Source organism: Athene cunicularia (genome assembly GCF_003259725.1).
Source record: "Athene cunicularia isolate RWA chromosome 4 unlocalized genomic scaffold, athCun1 chr4_part2, whole genome shotgun sequence".
Taxonomy (NCBI): domain Eukaryota; kingdom Metazoa; phylum Chordata; class Aves; order Strigiformes; family Strigidae; genus Athene; species Athene cunicularia.
Window position 1 is genome coordinate 10717719 of NW_020799099.1, and position 21541 is coordinate 10739259.

General features: G+C 39.2%; 1 protein-coding gene across 1 annotated transcript in view; it reads left to right on the forward strand.

Annotated features, from left to right (window-relative positions):
• The window catches only part of CFAP299 (cilia and flagella associated protein 299), a 213353-nt gene that overhangs the window by 64670 nt on the left and 127142 nt on the right, over positions 1 to 21541 (forward strand). Inside the window, exon 3 of the mRNA XM_026847915.1 lies at positions 8235 to 8325. Coding sequence (XP_026703716.1) covers positions 8235 to 8325 — 91 coding nt within the window. The remainder of the gene's footprint in view (positions 1 to 8234; positions 8326 to 21541) is intronic.

Genomic DNA, 21541 nt, shown 5'->3' on the forward strand with positions numbered 1-21541 from the left:
CCTCCTTAGGTCCCGTGTGATGCTACACACCTTATGTAATAAAACTGCAAACTGACAGACAGAGGGTCTTTATACAGTTGCTGTTGCTTAGTGACTTTTGAATCCGTTATTTTAGGTTCAAAGAAAGGTAAATAATTGTCTTCTTGCATCATTGCCTTTGTTAAATATAAGAAAGATCATGTGATGGTTTTATCTTTTGGTGTTGCTTATAGCAGCTCCAGGGAAGTGCAAGTTAACACAATATGTCAGATTGGAGAGTAGGATCATCAGGATTTATTTTACAAAGCTGAACCAAAAGAAGTGTTGTGTTTTTTGGTTTTATTTTTCAAATACTAGACCTATCCTTTAAGCAGCCCCTTATAATGTTTATTTAGAAATGAAGTGCTTTCCCTTTATCTCTTGGTAGAGACATCTTTGTGTGTTGTAGTTCAAATCCATCTTGTCATTTCAGTTGCTGGTTTGGGTGCCTGTTTTTCCCTTATCACTTGAATACAGTGGAAGTACTGCTGGAGAGTAGAGGACTGGACCGTGAGTGTCAGATTTGGACAGCTCATTGTACATTGGTGATGATTTTCTTTTTTTGGCTTTTTTTTCCTGTTTAAAATGGAGATAAATTTGTAGATGGATTCAGGTAATTATGGTTTAAAGGATTATGGTCATGATCTAGTGTCATTGCAGTTTGAAGACACTCTGTGTATTGTTTCATTAAAAGTAAAAAATGATGGCACCAAGCAGTAAAAATCAGCCTTACATATGTCCTTGCATATTGGTCTTGGCAATGCTGATACACTGCCTTCATTATTCCTTCATCTTACCCTGACTGCATGTGGTAGGTCATCCAAAGACAGTTTTCTTGCCTTGCTAATCTTTACTAGGATTTTGATGGATGTGGGCTACCCTTGCTTGAGGTTGTTGGGTTTTTTTTTTAACATCTCATCTTGTTTGAGGCGAGTTAGCTGAAAGGGGCAAGTACGATTTCAGTGTTAGGTCTGTAGGGAAGGGAGAAAGGTCTGAGGATGTGAATGAATAGGTCTTGAGCCAGTCTGATCCTCCCACAAGGCAGCCTGCAGAACCACACTGACGTTTGATGAAAGTAATATTTTACCGTGGAGGCAGTGTGTTTTCTCATCCTTGCAGAGCAGACTTGCTAATGAAAAGTGGGTTGACCAAGCTTCCAGTTCATGTGACTGAACATAAATGAGCAAGTACTTATCCACATCACTATAGCATCTGAATGCCTCCCAATGCCTTTTTAAGTGCTGTGCCTCTTTACAGAGTCACAGGCAGCCTTACTGTGTTTGGAGTTGTAGAGTCAGCCCAGCTTTTCAGACTGGAAACTAAGGTGCAAGGAAACTGAGCAAATTGCCAAGCTTGCATCGCCTGTTTGTGATGGAGTGAGATGCTGAGCTTGGATCTTTCCAGTCCCAGCCTTACACCCTGGTCTCTAAGGTATAATCTTGTACTATGGTCTCTCCCTTCCTTTTAAAGCGTGCATACCTCGTGTAGATAAAACAAATACACATATGATGTCTTGGAACAGTGCTCAAGTAATAGTCCTGCCTCAGGACACAATGCTGTAAGTGCACTGCACTGGGAGGTTGAAACTTCAAATGTTTTCAAATAAAAATTATGTGTCTCAAGATGAGGGAGAAACCTTGGGACTGAGTTCTTATGCCTGTCTCCCCACTAATCCTGGGGCAGGTGTTTGCAAAACACAGCTGCTTTGCAGAAGTTAGATGAGAATGTGAATTCCAGTCTGGCTTTCTGCTCAACTGGAACATGGAGCGTACTTTTGAAAGAATAACAGTGTCACTGTTAGATGTTCTTCCCATTATCTCACTTTGATAAAAAGCATTCTTCAGGTCAACAGGGCTCTCTAGAAGTTACATTGTTCTGTTTCCAACAGTGACTCCAGTACTCCTGGGAAAAGCCCATATGGTAGAAGATGTAGGAAAATAAAGAAGCCCTAGGGAGCCATAACAAAATGGAAAAAAAAGCACTGTAGCCTGTCAAAATAAGAATCAAGGAGCCTTAACTGAAGTTCAAAAAGAGCTTTCCTTCTTTCTGCTTCACTAAGACCTATCAGTGAAGACTAAAAAAGCATGCTGCAAGCAAAAGGTGTCTGAACTGGGAGTGTGGGATGGTGGAAGATACTAGGAGCTCTTGGAAGGAGGAGAGCAGCTTAGAAGAAACAAGATAGTGTGGAAATATACAGTTTTGTAAGGAAAACTTTGAGCATCATAAAGTAAGAATTGTATTTATGGAATTAAAACCAGCAACCAACAGTTAATATTGTTAACATCACTAGGAGTTTCTGTACTGGGACAAGTTCATTTAGAAAAGTATCCCCTCTGTTTTTTGTTAAACTGCAATACTTCTTTTCAGTATTGCTTCTATTGAAGGATACTGTAGTGAGGGGTGTTGCTCATTGTTAATACTGTAGTGTAGTGTAGGAAAAGCATGTCTTCAGAAGGGGAGAAGTTAATATAGATACTAATATTCAACATCACTAGTTATGGAGCATTTGCCACCAGATTGGTGACAATAATACATGTTTGAACAAACATTCTGTGTTATCTTTGGATATGTTGCTTAATATTTGGATGTCTCAGATTCCGGTTTGAAAAATGAGAATAGTAACCACTTTCTGTATTCTACTCTTTCCACCAGGCTTTTCTGTGTCTGGGTGTTTGGTTTCAAAGCTCACCAAGACAAGAGGGTTGTACAGCACATATCACAGTGACATCCTGCTCTCTGTGTGGGCCTCTACCCACGTGGTGAGGACGATAAATAAAAATATCACTCAGAAATGTACAGTGATGATTAAAAGTGAATACAGTTAGCATCAGAGTGCCTTGTAAAGAGATAACATTGCCCTGTAAATTGGGTTTTCACTGTAAAGCATCCATCAGTAAGTATGCTGAGGCATGAACTGAATGGTAGGAGTAATTCTGGGCAGTGTATGAATGTTATGGTTGTATGTGTGATGCTGGATATGCATAAATTTATGCTAATAATGAAATGTTCAGTGTTCTCCCTTTCAAGGGCTGTTACAACCTGCAAGCATATTTTCTATACTAGTATATAATTTGTAATCCTCTAGTTTTGTGCAGGACCTAATACAAATTTTAGGAAGTAACTTTTTTTTTTTTTAAAAATGAAACAGCAATTTTTAGGTCATGGCAAGTTATGTAACCCTTGTTAGACAGCAGTAGAGTTCAGTGGGTGCTAGAGAATTACTTGCTGTTCCTCCCTGCTCAAAGAACTCCCTCATCTCACCTGGCAGGAAGCTGAAACAAACATTTACATGGCCTTCATGAATTCCTAACTAGTCACACCCCAAAATTTTAGCCTGTTTATGTCGGGTGGAACTTCTGCAAAGTGGAATGCCTTGATCTTTTCTTCTTAGTCTTCTGCTGCGATGGTGAACTAGAGTGTGGAGAATGTACGTGCTGCTGTGGCAGGGAGAGAAAAATCTCATTTCTTTCTCAAAGACTGGCTAGTAACAAATACTCATACAATGTTCCTGTAAATACTGCATCTTCCTAGTGAATATGGTGCCTTTCAGATGAGAACCGTGTATAATTGGAACTTTTAAAAAACAGTTTGGTGCACACTTACGTCTACAGAAGCTTGTGATTCTTTATTACAGTTTAAGTCAGGTCAATTACTAATTGATTGTTTGATACTGAAATGAGCCTGGTTTAAGCCAATATTAAGAATAGTGTGACCTTTTGTACAATTTTAACTACATTAGTTGAAAATCTCCCTTAAGGTAAACAGGTGCACTTTTCCTGTGTGGGCAAGGCCTGAGAGGGAAGATGGATCTCTGAGCTGGGATAGTGAGGTGGAGAATGCACATCCCAAGGGGCAAAGAATTGAAAAAGACCAGGAGTCAAATGACATACACATTCATGCAGGAAATAAAGGAGTAAATCCTTTCCAGTTAAAAAAGTGGAAGGTCTACCAAGTAGCTCTTTGTCCCTGCTTCAGGAAATACTTGCTTAGATGCTGGGGGATGCTTCCAGATCCTGGAGTTTTAGAATTCAGGCTTTAAGTGTTAAGCTCCTTGTTCTTTCTATAATATTCTTGTTTTGTAAGTTTACAAAGGTTTACCTTGGAATAGCTTGAGCCTACTTCCCTTTCCTTTGTGATTCAAATTTAATAGAGATACTTTCTGTGTGTTATTCTTTATCCAGTAATAGTATATATTTAAAACAGAGGATTTCAAAGATGTTAAGTCTGACACAAAGGACACATCTCTTTGTTGTTTTTTCTGCACTCACTCATCCCATGAACATTTTTTAATACTTTTAGGCCATTAGGGATGTTGTTGTGAGGGTAGAATGATGTTGCTATATTTCTAAAAATGTTTCTCTAAAAGAAGAAATGTTTCATACATTTCTCAGATAAAACTCAATAATAATTTTATGTGATAGTTTTTTAGGGTTCTTCTGTCCCACCCCCCTCTTTATTACAAAAAAGCAGCCAGTTAATACTAAGCTCTGCTCCAAGTGATCTTGCTTTTGTGTCACTTCAACAGTGATGCGTTGCATTCCTTTTATTCCTTTTCATGCAGGCCATAGGAGAATGAATTTATTTTAGTCAAATCCCAACTTTTTTTTTTCTTTCATTTTGTAGATGTTTAAGCATCTTCTTACAGAGCGAGGGGGCCTTTGTTACTGAGAATGGTGTATAGATAATACATACATATCAGATGATGTCTTATCTTATCTTGCATCTTTCAGAAGTTAGACCCCAAGTAGTCAACACCAAATAAGGCACAATAAAACCCATTTAGAATTATCTTGAGGATTGTAAAAAGCTGCTGCCTTACACCTGTGATATTTTAGCTTTGTGTTTTAACATTGTGTGACCCTTTTGTCTTAGACAGGGCCACCCAGTGATACTTCATATTTTTCAGAAACAGTGCAGCTTCATTTCAGACATGGCTCAGCGTGTTCCAATGCAGAAGTAATAAAATTAACTAAAAAAGAAGTTTTATACATTTTAGCATTCTGCAAGTGGGTCAGTGATTATTTTGCTGGTGATTGAAGGACAGGAGGAAGACAAGCGTTTTTAAGGAAAGGTGAAGTCTCTTACTGGAACATGAGATTTAAGCGGATAAAACCACATAATCTTTCAGACACCCACACCCTTCATCTGGTTCAAAATAAGAGCCACAAACTTCAAGTGAGGTTGGATAGAAATGTTGTTAAACATGAATTTTCTGTTGATTTAGTATTAACCTGTCAGAGAAAGGAAGACTTTCAGAATATAGAATTCTTAACTGGGACAGGAAAAGGAAAATTTGATACTCCATTTCTTATCTGTCTTTTACACCTAAATAATTGAGATGTTTTAGTCCATATGTTAGTCTTTCATTTTTTATTTTTACAGTGCAGCAGATGCACTTCTGAAACAGTGTTGAACTAATGTATTTCTGGATAACAGCTGGTAAAGTGGCCAGAGGTTGACCTGATAGCTCTACAGCAGAGTTTTGAAGCTCAGGTGCAGGCTTTTCATAGAATCATAGAATCATCTTGGTTGGAAAGGACCCTGGAGATCATCTAGTCCAACCGTTTGCCTAGAACAGTTCCCACCTACAGCAGGGCACCTTCTCTGGTTGGTTTACTCACCAGTTGCATCAGGAAGTTGTCTCCCACACATTCTAGAAATCTCCGGGACTGGTCTCATTCTGCCGTGTTGTATTTCCAGTAGATGTCTGGGAAGTTAAAGTCTCCCACAAGGGCAAGCGATCGTGAGATTTCACCTAAGTGCCTATAAAATATCTCGTCTGTCTCTCTGTCCTGGTTGGGTGGCCTATAGCAGACTCCTACTACAACACCTCCCTGTTGGCCTTCCCCCTGATTCTAATGCAAAGACACTCCACCTTGTCTTCAATACACTTGTACTCAAAGCAATTGTAACAGTCCTTAACATACAGAGCCACCCCACCACCTCTCCTTCCTTGTCTGTCCCTCCTAAAGAGCTTGTAGCCATCAACTGGCACACTCCAGTCATGGGAGACATCCCACCATGTTTCTGTAATAGCAACAACATCATAATTTTCCTGTTTCATCACGGCTACAAGCTCCTCCTGTTTGTTACCCATGCTGTGTGCATTGGTATATGTGCACTTCAGATGGGCTGATATTTTGCCCCCTTACCCCTTCAAATCTAGTTTAAAGCTCTGTCAATGAGCCCAGCTAACTCCTGCCCCCAAATCCCCTTCCCCCTCCAGAACAGGTGCATCCCGTCTAATATCAAAAGATCAGGTGCCCTGTATACCAACCCATGATTGAAGAATCCAAAGCCCTGATGGTAACACCAGTCTTGAAGCCACCCATTCATCTGCTGAATTCTCCTGTAATCTTCCTCATCCATCCCCCCAACCAAAGGGATGGAGGAGAGCACAGTTTGTGCCCCCAACCCCTTAAGCAGTTTCCCCAAGGACCCAAAATCTCTCTTCATTGCTTTAGGCCTTCTCCTGGTGATGTCATCACTACCTACCTGAAAAACCAGGAGAGGGTAGTAATCCTTCGGTCTCACTAGGGTAGGGAGTGTTGCTGTGAGGTCCTTGATGCGGGCCCCTGGGAGGCAGCAGACTTCCCTATGAAGCGGGTCTGGTCTGCATATGGGGCTTTCGACACCCCTTAGAGTGGAGTCAGCCACTACAATGACTCTTCTGGGGTTCTTTTCAGAGCTGGTTTTAATACCTGGTCTGAAGTGACCTGGCCTTGGTGGACCTTGGTCTTCTTAATTTCTCTCATTTTCTTCCTCATTCTCTTCTTTGTTCAAAAGTTCCAGGGCCCCAAATCTATTGTGAAGGGGCAGCATGGAGGGTGAGGGAGGTGGGGAAAGGATTTTCCTGCTTCCCTGAGCAGGGACTTGTTTCCAGCCTCCCTCGTCTCTTAGGACCCCTCCTTCTGCCTGATAGCAAGAGGTTGAGGGATTACCTGCCTTGTTTGGAGCTTCCATTAGCTCCTGTTGCTTCAGGGATTCGAGGGTGTTACTCTTCCAGTCAATTTCCCCTTCACACTCCCTAATACTTCTTAATCTCTCAACCTCTTCTCTGAGTTCCGCTATCAGACTGAGCTGAGCTTTTCACTGTTTCAGGATATTGCCATGAATGTCTATATTTAAAAATTTATCCAAAGGACTTTTTCAGGTTTTGTGGCACTCTTTTATTTGAAACTTGATACATTTGATAGATACACTTGATAGAAAGATTTTTATTGATGCTGTATTCTGTTTACGTATATTGACAAATGCTACGGCTTTTTATTGAAATAATCCCACAGAGATAGTGAGGGATATAATAATCCTTCCCCTTTTGAGTTGATCTGTGCTCCACTCAGAGGCACCATTTCGCTTTGGGTTGCCCGAGAGCTCTTTCCAGTCAGTATTTGTTACTTTAGACATTAAAAGATGAAAAGTTCCCTGTGAAGCCACTTCAGTGCAGGATTTGGGAAGTCTCTGATTCCTTTTTGTGCTTGCAATGTACACTGGAGTGAGTGCAATGACCCCTGTAGATAGAGAAGGGCTTTAGATTAGGCTAAGAGGCTTGTAGAAACCATTTTGAAGTATCACATTTTTGTTGAAGGGTTTGTCCCATATTCAGTGCTTTTGTCCATCTGACACGTGTTTTCTGTTCTTAATGACTGTTTGAATTCTAGTGCACTGTGTTCAAAGGCTAAGAAGTAATTTTTTATGCATGGTATCCTTTCTTGTGGTTTTTGGTTTTTTCTTTTTTTGCAAGTTTTTGTGGAGCAAAACTGGTTCTTCTTTTCATGCTTTGTACTTAAGGATAGAGAAGCTACATTGACCCTACCACACCAAGCAGTCTGTGTAGTGGTGCTGTTGGCTGAAGAAGTTGGTATTAAATCTGTGTAACTTTATATTGGTACACTATTAAAATTTGATGTAAACACGATTTTGGCCATAATTCTGGAGATAAAAAATAAGTGCTTAGATTACTCTGGATATGTAACTGAAAATGTGTGTTAGTAGAAGTCAGCTTTTGACAAACTACTATTATATTGTACATCTGCATTAGTGATGAATTTTGAAGTCTAGTTTAAGGGTTTGCAAAAGCAGAACAGGCAGTAGACAAATTAGCTACAATAGGGTGAGGACTGTTTCCTTATATTTACAGAACACTTAATCCAACAGTGAATCCAAAGTCTGTGGCAATAATTAATAATAATAAGCATAACTTTCCCCCCCCCCAGGTCACTAGCAAGTGTAGGAAAAGAACTGAAAAATAACTTCTTGCAGGCCCTGGCAGAAAGGGAGGAAGCCAATCGTACTGGAAAAATTTCTGTGAGTACCCGTGAGATCACAATCATTTTATCAGCTTAAAAATTATTCTGAATAGGAAAATGAGGTATTTTACAGGAAAACTTCAGGTGGAACATTTGAAAAAGAGTATTTGATTTAGGAGAGATTTCTTGAAACCCATAAATTTGTTGATTTTTTTTTTAAATAAGCAAAGCATATACAAACTCTGGCCAGAATTCTACAAGGGCAAATCATGAGCTGAAGGATACAAGAGAAAAAACATTTAGAGAAGTGTATTTTGATTTAATACGAAGTTGGAGATTCCTGCCTTGAAAAATGCATTCCCATGTGTGCTTTAAGTAGAGAAAGGTGCAGACTGATTGTTTGAGAATATATTTGATGCTCATGAACATTGGCAGTATTGGAGTTTTCCTGCTTAGTTTTCATGGGGTGCTTGTTATGTTTGGTCTAAAACAGTGTTATGAATATGGCCACATGCCTCCTGACTCCACCAGCTTGTACATGGTAGCAAAGCTGTCTGGGTGCTGTGCTTGCCAGTGCTTTACTTGACCAGAATGATGCTCTGGCACAGGCAGCTTTGTTACTCCCCCACGTTCATGTAGGTATGCTCAGGGAACTGTGTTGCGGAAGTTTAATTTGCCACTTGTAAATATAACTAGATTAATATCCTTCAGTTTAAAGGGAGAATGGTACTATGTCATTGGCTTTTTAATATCTTTAGTTTTGCACAAAGAAGAGTTTGTGCCCACATGCAGTCCAAGGAGGGAGGTTTTGTTTTTTATGATTTAAGTTCAATCTGCTTCCATTTAAACTTCATAACACTACTGAAAATGAGCCCAGAATGGTCACCCTGGTCTTAGTGCTGTGTTTAGATAGAATAGTCCTGTTTCTTGCCTTCTTTATGGGGCAGCAGGATCCTGGATTTCTCTGTTAGGTTGCCTCTCATGTTAAAGAAAAATAATAAAAGTGACTGCAAAGGGCATTCTGGAAGTCAAAACTGATAGTGATCTTATTTCCTGGTTCTGCTTGCTTAGGAAGTTTATCAGGCATACAGCCATGATTTTTTTGCTTTCCTTCAACTCTCCTAACTGTAGTAGAATCATAACTCCCCTCCACCCCATAATTTTAGGGTTGATATTAATTCTTTTATGGTGGGCTAATTAATCTCCAGAATTTGCAGAGGAAATGCTGCCTGAAATGTGGTTGCACAACATATGTAAGCAAGTTTCCTCATGAAGCTTCTAACACCTTGTGGTTTCAGCTGCCTGACAAATATTCTGGGAACTGTGTGCTTCTTGGGATATTTAGGGATTTCTATGGGAGAAGCAGCACACAAAGGGTTAAATGTATGGCAGAAATAAGATAGGGTGGAACAGTGCTGTGGTGGTTTAGCCTTGAAAATGGAAGCACTCTGCAATTGATTCCAGTATATTTACCATAATATTTAAAAAAAACCCAAACAAAACTGCAAAAAAGGCGCAGATCCTAATTGTAACTTCCTATTGTAATTCTCTTTCCTGCTCTAGTTTTCACACCATCCTGTAAAGGAAATGTGATGTATTCATTTTACAGATGGCGGCACTACTGAGTTACGCAGAGCCCTTTCAGCGCAGAAAAGGGCTGTCAGTTTATACTGACAGATATTTCTGACTTTACATAAAGGCAGCAGGGCTGAGCCCAGCACTTTGGACTGGCTGAGACCTCCCTACGGATTGATTCCAGTCCCTTCACGGTGCTGACCGATGCTGTGTACATCTGTGGATGAGAAATGAAATGTGCTTCTCTGTTACCACTGAGGGCCTAAGGAGGGCACTGAAAAGAGTTGAGGTCAGTAGTAGGCTTCTCAGTCTTGTGGACACAGTGCAGTAGCATTCATCGAACACAAAACTGGATCCAGTGAAGTCTGGGGAACTCCTGGAAGCTTCTGCTAGAGAATCCCTTCCTTGGGTAAAATCAACCCAGAGAAACCTGGACAGAAAAAAGGTAGAATAGGTTCATAGGCTTAAAAATGATATTCCCCCCCGCCAACTCCTTGGATTTACTAAACCAAAAGAGTGTTGGGGGTGATTTCTTGTTTGGTTTGGTTTGGTTTTGTTTGGTGGTTGGTTTGTTGTTTTTTTTTTTTTTTTTTTTTTTTTGTTTTGTTTTTTTTTTTGTTGTTGTTTGTTTGTTTGTTTTTTCTGATGCTCTGAGGCATGTCTTTCTGTGTTGGAACTAGTTTGATCCCCCTCTCTGCCCCTGTGCTGTGTATTCTTATTCTGCTGTCACAGGGGATGTTGAAGCAACAGACTGGAGCCACCACAGCTGTCATAAGCAGAGCTTGGATTCAGAAAGCACTAGTAAGGTTTTAGCACTCTGCTTAGCAGGTTACACGTGGGGTTCTGAAAAACGAAGGCAGATAAATTATGGGCTAGCCTTTAAAATTAAAATAAAAAATAAAGAGTAAGCATGAGGTCTAAATGAAGACAGCTGGTCTCAGTTTCCAAGTTCCCAGGCCTCCTGCAGTGATACATTTTCTAGGCCTCCAAAACAGCCTCTGGTTATGTATCAAAAGTTTTTGGAACAGTGAGTATGATTACAAGCTATTCAGTACATACCTAGAAATAATGAAGTATATCGTGTGCAATTTCAGTCTCAACTCTGCAGTTTGCTGGTTTAACAGGAGACCCCATAATGTTTTCTTAATACACTTCAATGTGGGAATGCATTTCAAATAGTGATTCAGAACATAGACCTGTTGGCTGCAATCATAAATGCACACAAAAGACATTTTTGGTTTTTACTATTGTGTACCTAATGAACCAACAGAGAGAAAGTATTCCCTTATGAGATCATGTGTGCCTTTTTTTTTTTTTTTCTTTTTTTTTAAAAATCTTGACAGTGTCACCTGTATTATTAGTAGGGCTGTAGACAATTCTGTATGTTTTTAGGGGTTGCACTTGGGCTCTGAGACCATGTATGCTGGTTGCTGAGAAGAGCAGCCTACCCAAAGAAAACATTGCCTCTCTGGAAAGCTGGAACTGCTGCCAAACAATGCTTACATTGCAGGATGCTGTCTGTGTTTAGTGAGAGAGACACTTGCATGGTTTCTGCGCTTCTCCGTTCAGTCTGTGATATCTAGAAGTTGATCTTCCTTTTCTGATGAAGGCAGTGCAAGCTGTGGACTTGCTTCCAATTCATGCAAGTTGGATGAATGACAGACGCAGCAGGAGTCATCATATGACTTCCCATCATCCTTTGAATGGCACCACGTGACAATAGCAATTTAGGTCTCTCTGAGCCAATAAGCACTTTAGTTAAGTCCTTGGGATTCCTTACAAAAGGAAGACTAGCTTCTCTCAGTCCATCCACATAAGGCTACATAAGGCTTTGTGGACCACCTCAAAAATCACTGCACACATGTGACGTCATTGTCAGGATGATATTATCTGCCATTGTGGTCCTCAGTGCAGCAGGAGTTAATGCTACTTGATGGGGTTGCTTGCTTTAGAACTTCAGGGTTATTGCAGAAATGGGAGATGAAAAAGGATCTAAAAAAAACTCTACAGAAGCTGAATGAGTGTGATCTTGCTTTTTGTAATGCTTACTTTGCTCTAGCATCATTCATAGCAAGGCTTGGCCCTTTATTTAAGGGTTAGCAGTTCTTCTGCATGTCACAGTGACAGGGATATTACATCTAGGAGATGTTGTGAACAGTGTCAGTGCTGTCACCTGATGCCAGTGGAAGCTCTGCTGATATGTCTGGACCCTTAGAAATCAACTTCTGCCACAGAGATGATTTTCTGTTTGTCCTTTCTGGATATACAGCCAGCCTATCCTATTTTTACAAAAACCACCACCACCAAGAACTAAAAACCTGAAACATGCCAAACAAAAACCCACCACCCAACACCAAAACCCAGAAAATCAGAGCAAAACCAATCAAACAAAAACCAACAAAAAAACGTAGCCCAAAAAAAGCATAAAAAACCCAGGGTAAAATGTTAGAACCTGCACTTTACTATACCTGGAGAAAAAAATAAATCTCTCAGCTGTGCTTGGTCACTCTGTGTGGCTTTATTAGCTGTGATTGCTATTTTCTCTCCATTTCATATAGGCTTTTGCAGGTCATCCATATGTCAAGTTGATCTGGGAGGTTAATTTTCTAAAATGAACCTGTCATGACAGAAGTGTTGCATATATTTGCTTATTAACCAGTTCCATTCAAAAACTTGATCCAGAAACATTTATGTGAGAAATAAGGTGTATGAAGTGTAAGACAGTTTTAAAAAATGAGCGGGGGCTTTCGGGTAAGATAACAGCAAGCTACTGATGGAATTTGGCAGCACTGGTGAATTCTTTATGCTCTCATAAATAAGAATTCACCTGTAATCCAATGCAAGTCTTATGATTAGATGAACTCAGCAGGCAGACAGGTCTCAACTTCTTTACACAGGTGTATGTTTACCCCATCTAGCCCTCACCTGTACTCTGGTATGCATTAAGTATTACTTGTTTATTCAAGGTGATAAAGGGCTCTGTGGATATCATCGTTTGTATTTACAAAAGCCTTAGGAAATTATGCCATACTCAGGAACTCCTTTTTGTGTCCCAAAGAAAGTCTCTTGGTTACTGTGTGAATACCTTGAGGCTGATCTTTTGGGAGAGGCTTTGGGTGATGGGGCAGAGAGAAGATTACAGCTGCACAGATGTATCTGAAGACATAGGTACCCTGTAAACTTGGATTTGGATTTCATGACGAATGGAACAAGATATTGTTAAATTCTTGTGGGTGTCAGTGCCAGCATCAAAAGTGTTTAGACACTTCAAAGAATTAGGTGGAGTCTGCTGATGGAAATTAGGGATGTGAGTAAGCTAAGGATTCATCATTGCTCCACTGATTTGGGGGGGGAAGGATTTCCACAAACACAACACAAAAAGAACAAAGCAGCTGATGTTCCTGTTCTCAGTTGTGTGAGAGCTACAACCAGCACATCAGATGAAATTCATGCCTAGTAGAACGGAACTTGTTTAGATTTTTCTGCACTTAGTATTGGCTGTGAAAGCAGTTAGATGGCTGGGCCTCTTTGCCTTTGAAATGTGTATTATTGAAACTGTATAAAAGCACTGGTTACAGCTTATTCCTTTAGAGACATTCAAAGCAACCACTGTAGCTGACTTGAAAATCTTGTGAATTAAGCGCTTTATAATATCCCTCTTTCCTGTGTTGAAAACTCACTGAAGCATGAGATTGTGTTGTATATGACCAATAATATTGTGCTGACATGATCTTTTTGCCCCCTTTACTTTTTCCTAATATCTATGATGGGTTGCATCTCAAGAAAAAGAGTGTATTCTAGAAATGTTTATTTCTCTTTCAATCGAACCATTTTAGTCTAGATATTAGCATTTCTTTACAGAATGGGTTGTTGGACATTGGAATGGGCTGCCCAGGGAGGTGGTGGAGTCCCCATCCCTGTACGTGTTTGAGTCGGGTCGACGTAGCGCTGAGGGATCTGGTGTAGTTGGGAACTGTCAGTGCTAGGTTAACGGTTGGACTAGATGATCTTCTAGGTCCTTTCCAACCTAGTTGATTCTGCGATTCTGTGAACCCATGTTTATTCAGTAAATCACTAAGGAAATTTCATGAGTCATGCAGGTAATCATAACTTAATTTCAAACAAATAACTTCTGATGTTGAAATACAAAATATATATCAAACTTTATGTCATTGGATAGGATGAAAGAAATGAAACCATTTTTCCTGGACATAGATGTAATCTTTTTATTTCATCTCTTGAGGGCTTAGTATGCATTTCTTTCCAGTTAAAGGGGGATAGGGATATGTGGAAATCCTGTTACTTGTTGAGACTTTTTGTGCAGATGACAAACAGAACCTTTTTTCCTTATATCTTATCTCCAGAAATCATAGGCATGATTGCTACTTTTCCTGTACTATGCATTGATGCATGTTTGGCAACAGTAATTGAGCAATTGGTAATTGAGTATAAAAGCACTTGGAGTGCTTGGAAACGAGGTTGTTGGATCCAGAGTCCTCTGAACCTCAAAAACAGCTGGTTGTATGTTTATGGTGTAAATGTTAGTGTAAAACGTACAGTTTTATTTCTATTATTTATCTTGTAGGATCATGAAGTACTGCCAACAGAATGGAGATAAAGCAAGTGAACAAGTGAAGAATGTTACTTAAAATGTTAACAGCACGCTAAGGCAGTTCTTAAGTTCAGTATGATGGTTTTTGTGTGTTTATCAAATCTGTTCTGGAAGTATAATGGAAAAATCATTCTAGTTTAATTGTAATGTGTAAGAGGTAGATTATTTCAAGTGCCTAAAAATTGCATGGTTAGATACTGTGTGTGTTTTCTGTCAGAAGGCCTCAAAACTAATACTTTGTGTAGAACAGCACGTGGAAAAAAGAGGAGAAATACAGAGCATCTTTTATTTCTTCATCCTTTTCTGTAATTTACTGTAAGAGAAGCAAAAGTCATGAGTTGAGTGCATTTTATAGAATACATAAATTGTATCATTTTAGTGACATAACAGCTGTGAGTAACTACAAACTACTTGTGCTGTGGCAAATGGTCATGTTTCAGATCAGCTGACAGCAAGGTGGGGGCATATTATTTGAATACTTTTGGCTGTCATCAGAAGACCTTAAGGTTCACTTAGAATTCTGATCAAAAGGCATAATTTTATTAAATGCTATTGATTCAAGACCGATTAAGCTACCTATAAAGACCTTTTGTCACAGCAGGACTTTTGGTATCTTATAAAGACAGCTTGAGAGGGACTGATGAGTGATTGCATACATCATGACACTGTCTACATTAGCATTTATATCGTGAGGAGAAGAGTAATTTTGAAACAATTCTCTCAGTGAACCCCACTTACCACACACTGGTCTTGCATCACAGAGCAATCTTGGAATCCACTTATTGGCTTTAATTGGAAAAAGAAAAAGAGACGTTAAATGAGAAGCTCAGCTCCAGGGGCAGCATCTTCTTACAGATAGCTAGTTCTTTGGATCAGACTAGTTCTACTGTGACGTAAAGATCCCAAAATGTGTACATTGTGGGGACACAGTGTCTCTGGCTCTAAATGTTTCATTCCTGAAGTCCTGCTCTTCATGTTGCATGATTGTCCAGTGCAAATATAGCCTGAGGTCTTTCCTGAATAGTACCTACATGAGCATCAAATTTTTGCTTTTTAGTAGATCTCTTAAATACAGCCAACTCAGTAAAGAATACTAATCTTCGTGGGGATATAGATCGTGTTAGAAGTGCAATTATAGACAGAGCAAATATATGTTGCAGTTCAGCTCACTGTATTTGCGATGGTAGGATGTGTTAAATACTAGCATGTCCATTGTGGTTTGTCAGCTTGAAGAAATAAAATTCTCAATAGGAAGCGAACACCTCGAAGTGCATAATGCTTTGCTGAATCACCAAAGAACATAACTAAAACACAGACAAATGTGCTGTTACAGACTATAAATAAAACCAAACCTACTATTTTGTTTTTCTAAAGTATTCATACTTAGCCAATTCAGAAGATTGATTCTCAATGTCAGGGTACTTGCATGCATGTAATGTAACAACTCATATAAGAAATATTTCTAATGACTTTCTTTGGTTTATCCAAGAATGTCGGAGTTGTGTGCATAAGTTGGTGGGGACGAATTTGTCATGTGTTCATTCACATTCTTAAATTGTGAGTTAAAAAAAAAAAAAAAAGGAGGGATAAGAATGTAAATATAAATGACTGTATAAACGCTTTAGCTAGAATATACATGTTTTTAGACTCTACATACTTGGGTTAAATCACTGACTAAAATACATGTGGGGGAAGAAAAAAAGAGCTAAATGTCTTTCTTACCTAACAGAAGTAGTCTGTTTGTTTTTCAGTCTGGAAGCATCTCTTGTGGGACTCAGACTTTAAGTGATTGAAAATAAGTATTGATGAATTTCGGGACAGGGCCTTCCATCTAGCAAAAACATCAAGAATTGGAGGGTTCAAGTAGTGTTACTGGAGTTTGTTGTAAGATGTCCTCAAGGCATGTAGAAAATAAGCCCAGCTGTGTCATGTATTGTGTTGGCTGTCTCCAGATGGGGAATGGCTGTCTGTAATTTCCTCTTTCCATGGGAAAGGCAGTTGAGCTGCTCTTACCCTTTCTAGGAAAAGCAGCAGAGCCTGGAGGTAGCACCTTCCTGAGGGATGCCTTTAGGGTCTCCCTCCTCCAACTGACTGGGTGTTTTGGACTTTCTCATTTTATTCCCTGGAGTTTCTTTTGTCTTCTGAAAGCTCAGGTGGTTGTTTGGTGGTTCAAATGCGTGATTCACACTCCATGTTGATCCCAGGGTTTACTCATACTTGGGGCTTGGAGGGATTTTGGCAAGCGTGTGATAACTGTGGAGTGAAAACCCTGATTTGACAGCAGGACAACTCTAACTTCTTCCCACAGTGAGGAATGGCAGTGTGGCTGCCACGGGATGAACCACTGCAGTTTTCTGTCTCATATACTTAAATGTTCTTTAAGTGGCTAGTCTATGTTCTTTTTAAAGCTAAGTTTCTTGGTCTCTGGCTTGTTCACAAATTTTCTGCAACCTGAATTTGCTTTCTGCGGTAGCCCTTTGTTTAAGTATTCTGAGAAAAATGCTACATTTAAAGTTAGAAAATATCAGTTTGAAAACTTTTAATTCAGATTGTAAAATGGCAAGTTTACCTTAAATATATGTGTTTGTTTTCTGTGATATTTTTCTGTAGGATCACTGTACAAAGCAGAGAGCATGTGCTAGCTGACTGCTCACCACATCTGTTGATACAGTGTTTTGTCTGCTTGGAAAGGGAGGTTGAAGTCATGCCTCTGCAGAAATTAGTGACTGTTTTGACACCATTGAGCTAAATGCAGTCAGAACCTCATCTCCTTGCATGTGTACTACTAGTTATAACCTTCCTTGACACACTTCTATTTTATGGAACAAAAATTCTTCAGTGTGCATAAGGACCTTGGCTTCCATATTGATTTTGGTATTTCTCTACTGCTGTCAGCTGAGTTCTTCTTGTATTGAACTGGAAGCTGAATTTGATCTTCAGTTTGCTTCGTGTTCTCAGCAGTAGCTTTTTGCAGGTGTAAATTTAAGCCCGGTGGGTGTTACAACAGAAGTTAAAAACAGTTACACACAAGATCCCAACTGAAAGTTGGTACATATAATTCCAGAGATACTTCTTTATCACTTTTAGGCACACATGAAATGAATCTTTGTGAATGCTTTTGTGAAACATGTTGTCAGTTCTCAGTAAAAAAGTAGTAATGTGATTTAACTGGAATTTTCTTTAGTAGTATGCACATTTTAAGAGCCTTTCAGTGTTTGTTCTTAGGCATTGTGGGGGTTGGAATTTGATGATCTTTAAGGTCCCTTCCAACCCAAACCATCCTGTGATTCTGTGATCATATTTCAGGTTTTATGTGTTTTATAGCATGAGTTTAAAAACAAATAAGCAGTGTGGTAAAAAGATATCTGGGTAAGCTCAGTGAAATATGATGGTACTGATAGAAAAATAGTAGTATTTTTAAAAACAATTTATTTTTTCTTTTTTTTGGCCATTGACTTTTAAAAATCATTTGCCCACATGTGTTTATTAGTATTTTCAGTTCTTGAACCTTTATAGTAGTAGTGTTTCTCTTTTCCTAGCTATAGAAAACAAAAACCCAACCATCTGGCTGCCGAACACAATGACTTTCACATTATAAATTACTACCTCTAAAGGAATCAATGGAGAAAGGGGGAAAGAGCTGTTGCATGAAAGCTTTTAGTGGAAATGAATGAAATAAACAGCTATTCTGTCAACAGATCATTTAATTTGCTCAAATCAACTAATGGTCTGATAAGTGACACAGTGAAAACCAGCTGTAAGAAAAGACATTTAAAGCATTACTGAAAGAAGCATAATAAGACAGCTGAGACTGAGAACTAAAAGGCTTTAAGGGGTTCAGTATGTTAGATTCAATATTCCTAAATATTTCTCCTCTTAGAGTTTGATGTTCTAGGCCACCTTGCCCGTTAATGTGAACAACTTTATAGCTGTACTTTGTACATTCTTGTGGACTGTTAGACATCACTGACAGCAGAGTTTGTTATGGGGGAAATGACTGTTTTTCGAGGAAGCGATTCACTGAGATTGAATGCTTACTGAGAGCGCCACCTGGTACCATGACATTGAATCGACAAGTCATCAGATGGTATTAAAGATTCTTGCCAAGTACCCAGTGACCTCCTAATTCAAACCATTACAGAACTAGTCAGTACAGCATATGATATATACTTTTTGAATTGTAGCATAATAAATGACCCTATCACATGCATAAAGTATGCCTATAGATAATTTCTTGTAGCTCTAGAAAACAGTTGAGGTCAACCACGTGCATCAGTTGAAACCCTCAATGAATGATAAAGACAACCTACATTGGTTTTATATATCTCACAGAAACGTGAAATGTGGTAACACTGCAATACGGTGGGAGATGTTCCATTTCACATGGAATTCACTGATTAAGTTGAAATAGAATATGTTATAAATAATATGTTGCACTTATTTGAGAACTTGGTATATGAGAACACTCAGTTACACAGTAGCCGACTTTCCCACTTAGCCAAAATCTCAGTACAGAGAAGATTCCTGGCAGAGGGTATTCCAGTGTGGCAGAGCTGCTTTTCTAGACGATTTGCTAACTCTGAAGGTTTTTCAACCCCTGAATAATTTGTAAGGAGTGTTTTCTAGCTAGCTGGCTATCTTCAAAGAGCTTTGGCCTGTCATTGTGCCTGTTTGGTTCTACTGTTCTTTTCTTTAAAGGAGGGTCTTGCCCCATGGGCTGCTCAGAAGGTCGACTCACAAGATCAGGGAATGTCCATTAGGACAAAAGCCAGTCAGAGTGGGGCCACGGCATGTGCTTTTGGTGAGGATGGCAAAGTATAGATAGCTGTTTTGTGAAGTCTGCATTCTCTGGGTGTTTTTCTTGAAATGAAAACTCATACTAAGGCAGGCAGTCCAGAAAATTCTCTCCAGCACGCAGGATGCTATTGTGTGCAAATTAAATGCTTTCCCTTAAATAATTTGGGAGTACCAAGTATGTATTTCAATAAGAGTGAAAAAGCGAGGGTGAGAGGGAGATCAGCATTTGTGGATATTTCAGAAGTTTATTTTAATCCATGTTTGGTTTAAAGCAAAATTTGTGTTGCTTGTAGATAAATAGTGCTATACTGGTGTGTTAGATGTAAGCATCTTAAAAGTGGTTAAGTAATAAGTTTCATTCCAACTGTTTGAAACTTAGTTAAAGTGCATTTCTTGCTAGTCAGCAGAGCCTGTTCACCACTATGTAAGTTTGGAACAGCTCCCCTGGAGGGAAAAAAGGGCAGAGGGAGAAGAGTACACTTTTCATGTCTTCAATCCAGTGTCTTTACATCTGAGTAACAGTTTGCACTGCAAACAAGAAAATCATAGAACTTCATAGTGTAATGAGCTATCTGGGAGAGAACGATGAGAAACGTAATCATTTACAGATCAATTTCTAAGGGAAGCTGATCTAAATTTCAACAGATAGCACTTGTAAATCTGTATCTGTCTATTTGTACTTAAAATAGCATTGCAGAGCGCAAACAGTAAGCTCTTTTTACTAGGTATTGCACAGTTACAAGAGATCATAATGACTTTTGAACAGCATCCTGTAAGTAAGGAGAAGGGATGTATTTTTCCCCTTAAAAGACAGAGAAAATTATTTTGCATCATGCTGTAAGCACTTTATAGCAGTGCAGGGAATGAACGTCTCTTCAGACATGTTGATCATGGGATCACTATGTTACTGCAGTGCTCCACTAATGGCTCTTGACAGCATATAAGAAACTCTACCCTACTTTGCTTTCACAGACCCTGTAGGTTATTTCTTCAATAGATGTAGATCTCTCATGCTTAATTGCTTTATTATTGTCTATTTTTTATGATGTTCAGTCAGCATTGTTGTTGCTCTAATAACCTTTTTCAGTTTGGCCATCCTGGATCATAAACTGCAGTGTACAAAAACAAACACTTAAGAGTCAGGTCTGCCTTACTGAAATTCTTCTAAGCATGTGTTGACATATGTACTCCTAACAACCATGTAGGTATCCCATAAATGCCAAATAAAACAATATAAGAGCAGTTAGATTGTTAACCTAGAATGCACTAAAATCCTAAAGGTAAAACAGTCCTCCTCCTCTCTCCTTCTTGGCTTGAAAACAAGGCAGAGAGAACCAGATATCAGAGTTGGCTGTTTTTCTTGTGCAGTATATGTACGTTCCTTGATGTTTAAATTACCTATTTTTTCATATCACTGCAACCAGAATGGTCAAAATTTGCACTGTAAAAATGTTGTTAACTCATGTTCCAATGAGTCTCATGTCTAATGGGATTTCTCTAGAAGTTTGAAAAAACCAACCTAGAAGCTGATACGCGCAAATGTCTCCAGCAAAGGTTCTTGTTGTGATAACCTACAGCAGTGAGGTGCTATCTGTGATGTAAGTTTACAGCAGTGGATGATCAAATAAACAACTCCAATAAAAAAATATAATCTAAACTAATGGAGGTAATTGTTCTGTTATTCAGGAACAGAAAAAAGTAGTAGTTCATGTTCCGTAGGTCACAGTGATTTTGTTGTTTATCCCATGTCCAGGGAGCATGAACCTGATGCTGTGAACCTTTTGTCTTTCCTCTAGAAAATTGCCTTCCCCCTGCTTTTTTTTTTTTTTTTTCCTGATCAGTCCCTGGGTGCTCTCAATGATGATCATGAGATGCTCCAGCTCTTGTGCTTTGTCTGGTAGGGAAGGGTGAACACATGGTCTGTATTGGGTAGCTTTTCTGCTTTCCCTCTCCTGCCTTTGCACCTTACTATTACCGGATACACTGGTTCTTCCTCCCTCCAAGGTTACCCCTTTGGTCCTTTTCTCCCATCCTTTTGCTGACCCAGGCTGCCTTCAGTTCCAGAATGGAAACCTGCCCATCTACACTTGATTTCCACCCTTTCCTTCAAATTGGGTATTGACTTTGCTGTGAGGTAGCTGTATAATATCTAGTGTGGCAGGGCCTTGGAAAGAGCTGACTGTCATTACTATACTAACAACAGTTAATAACACTTAGAAGTCTGTATTTGTGGACAGTTTAATTTTGGTGCTATAAAAGTTGGTTGTGAAATTGTTGCTGACCACAGTGG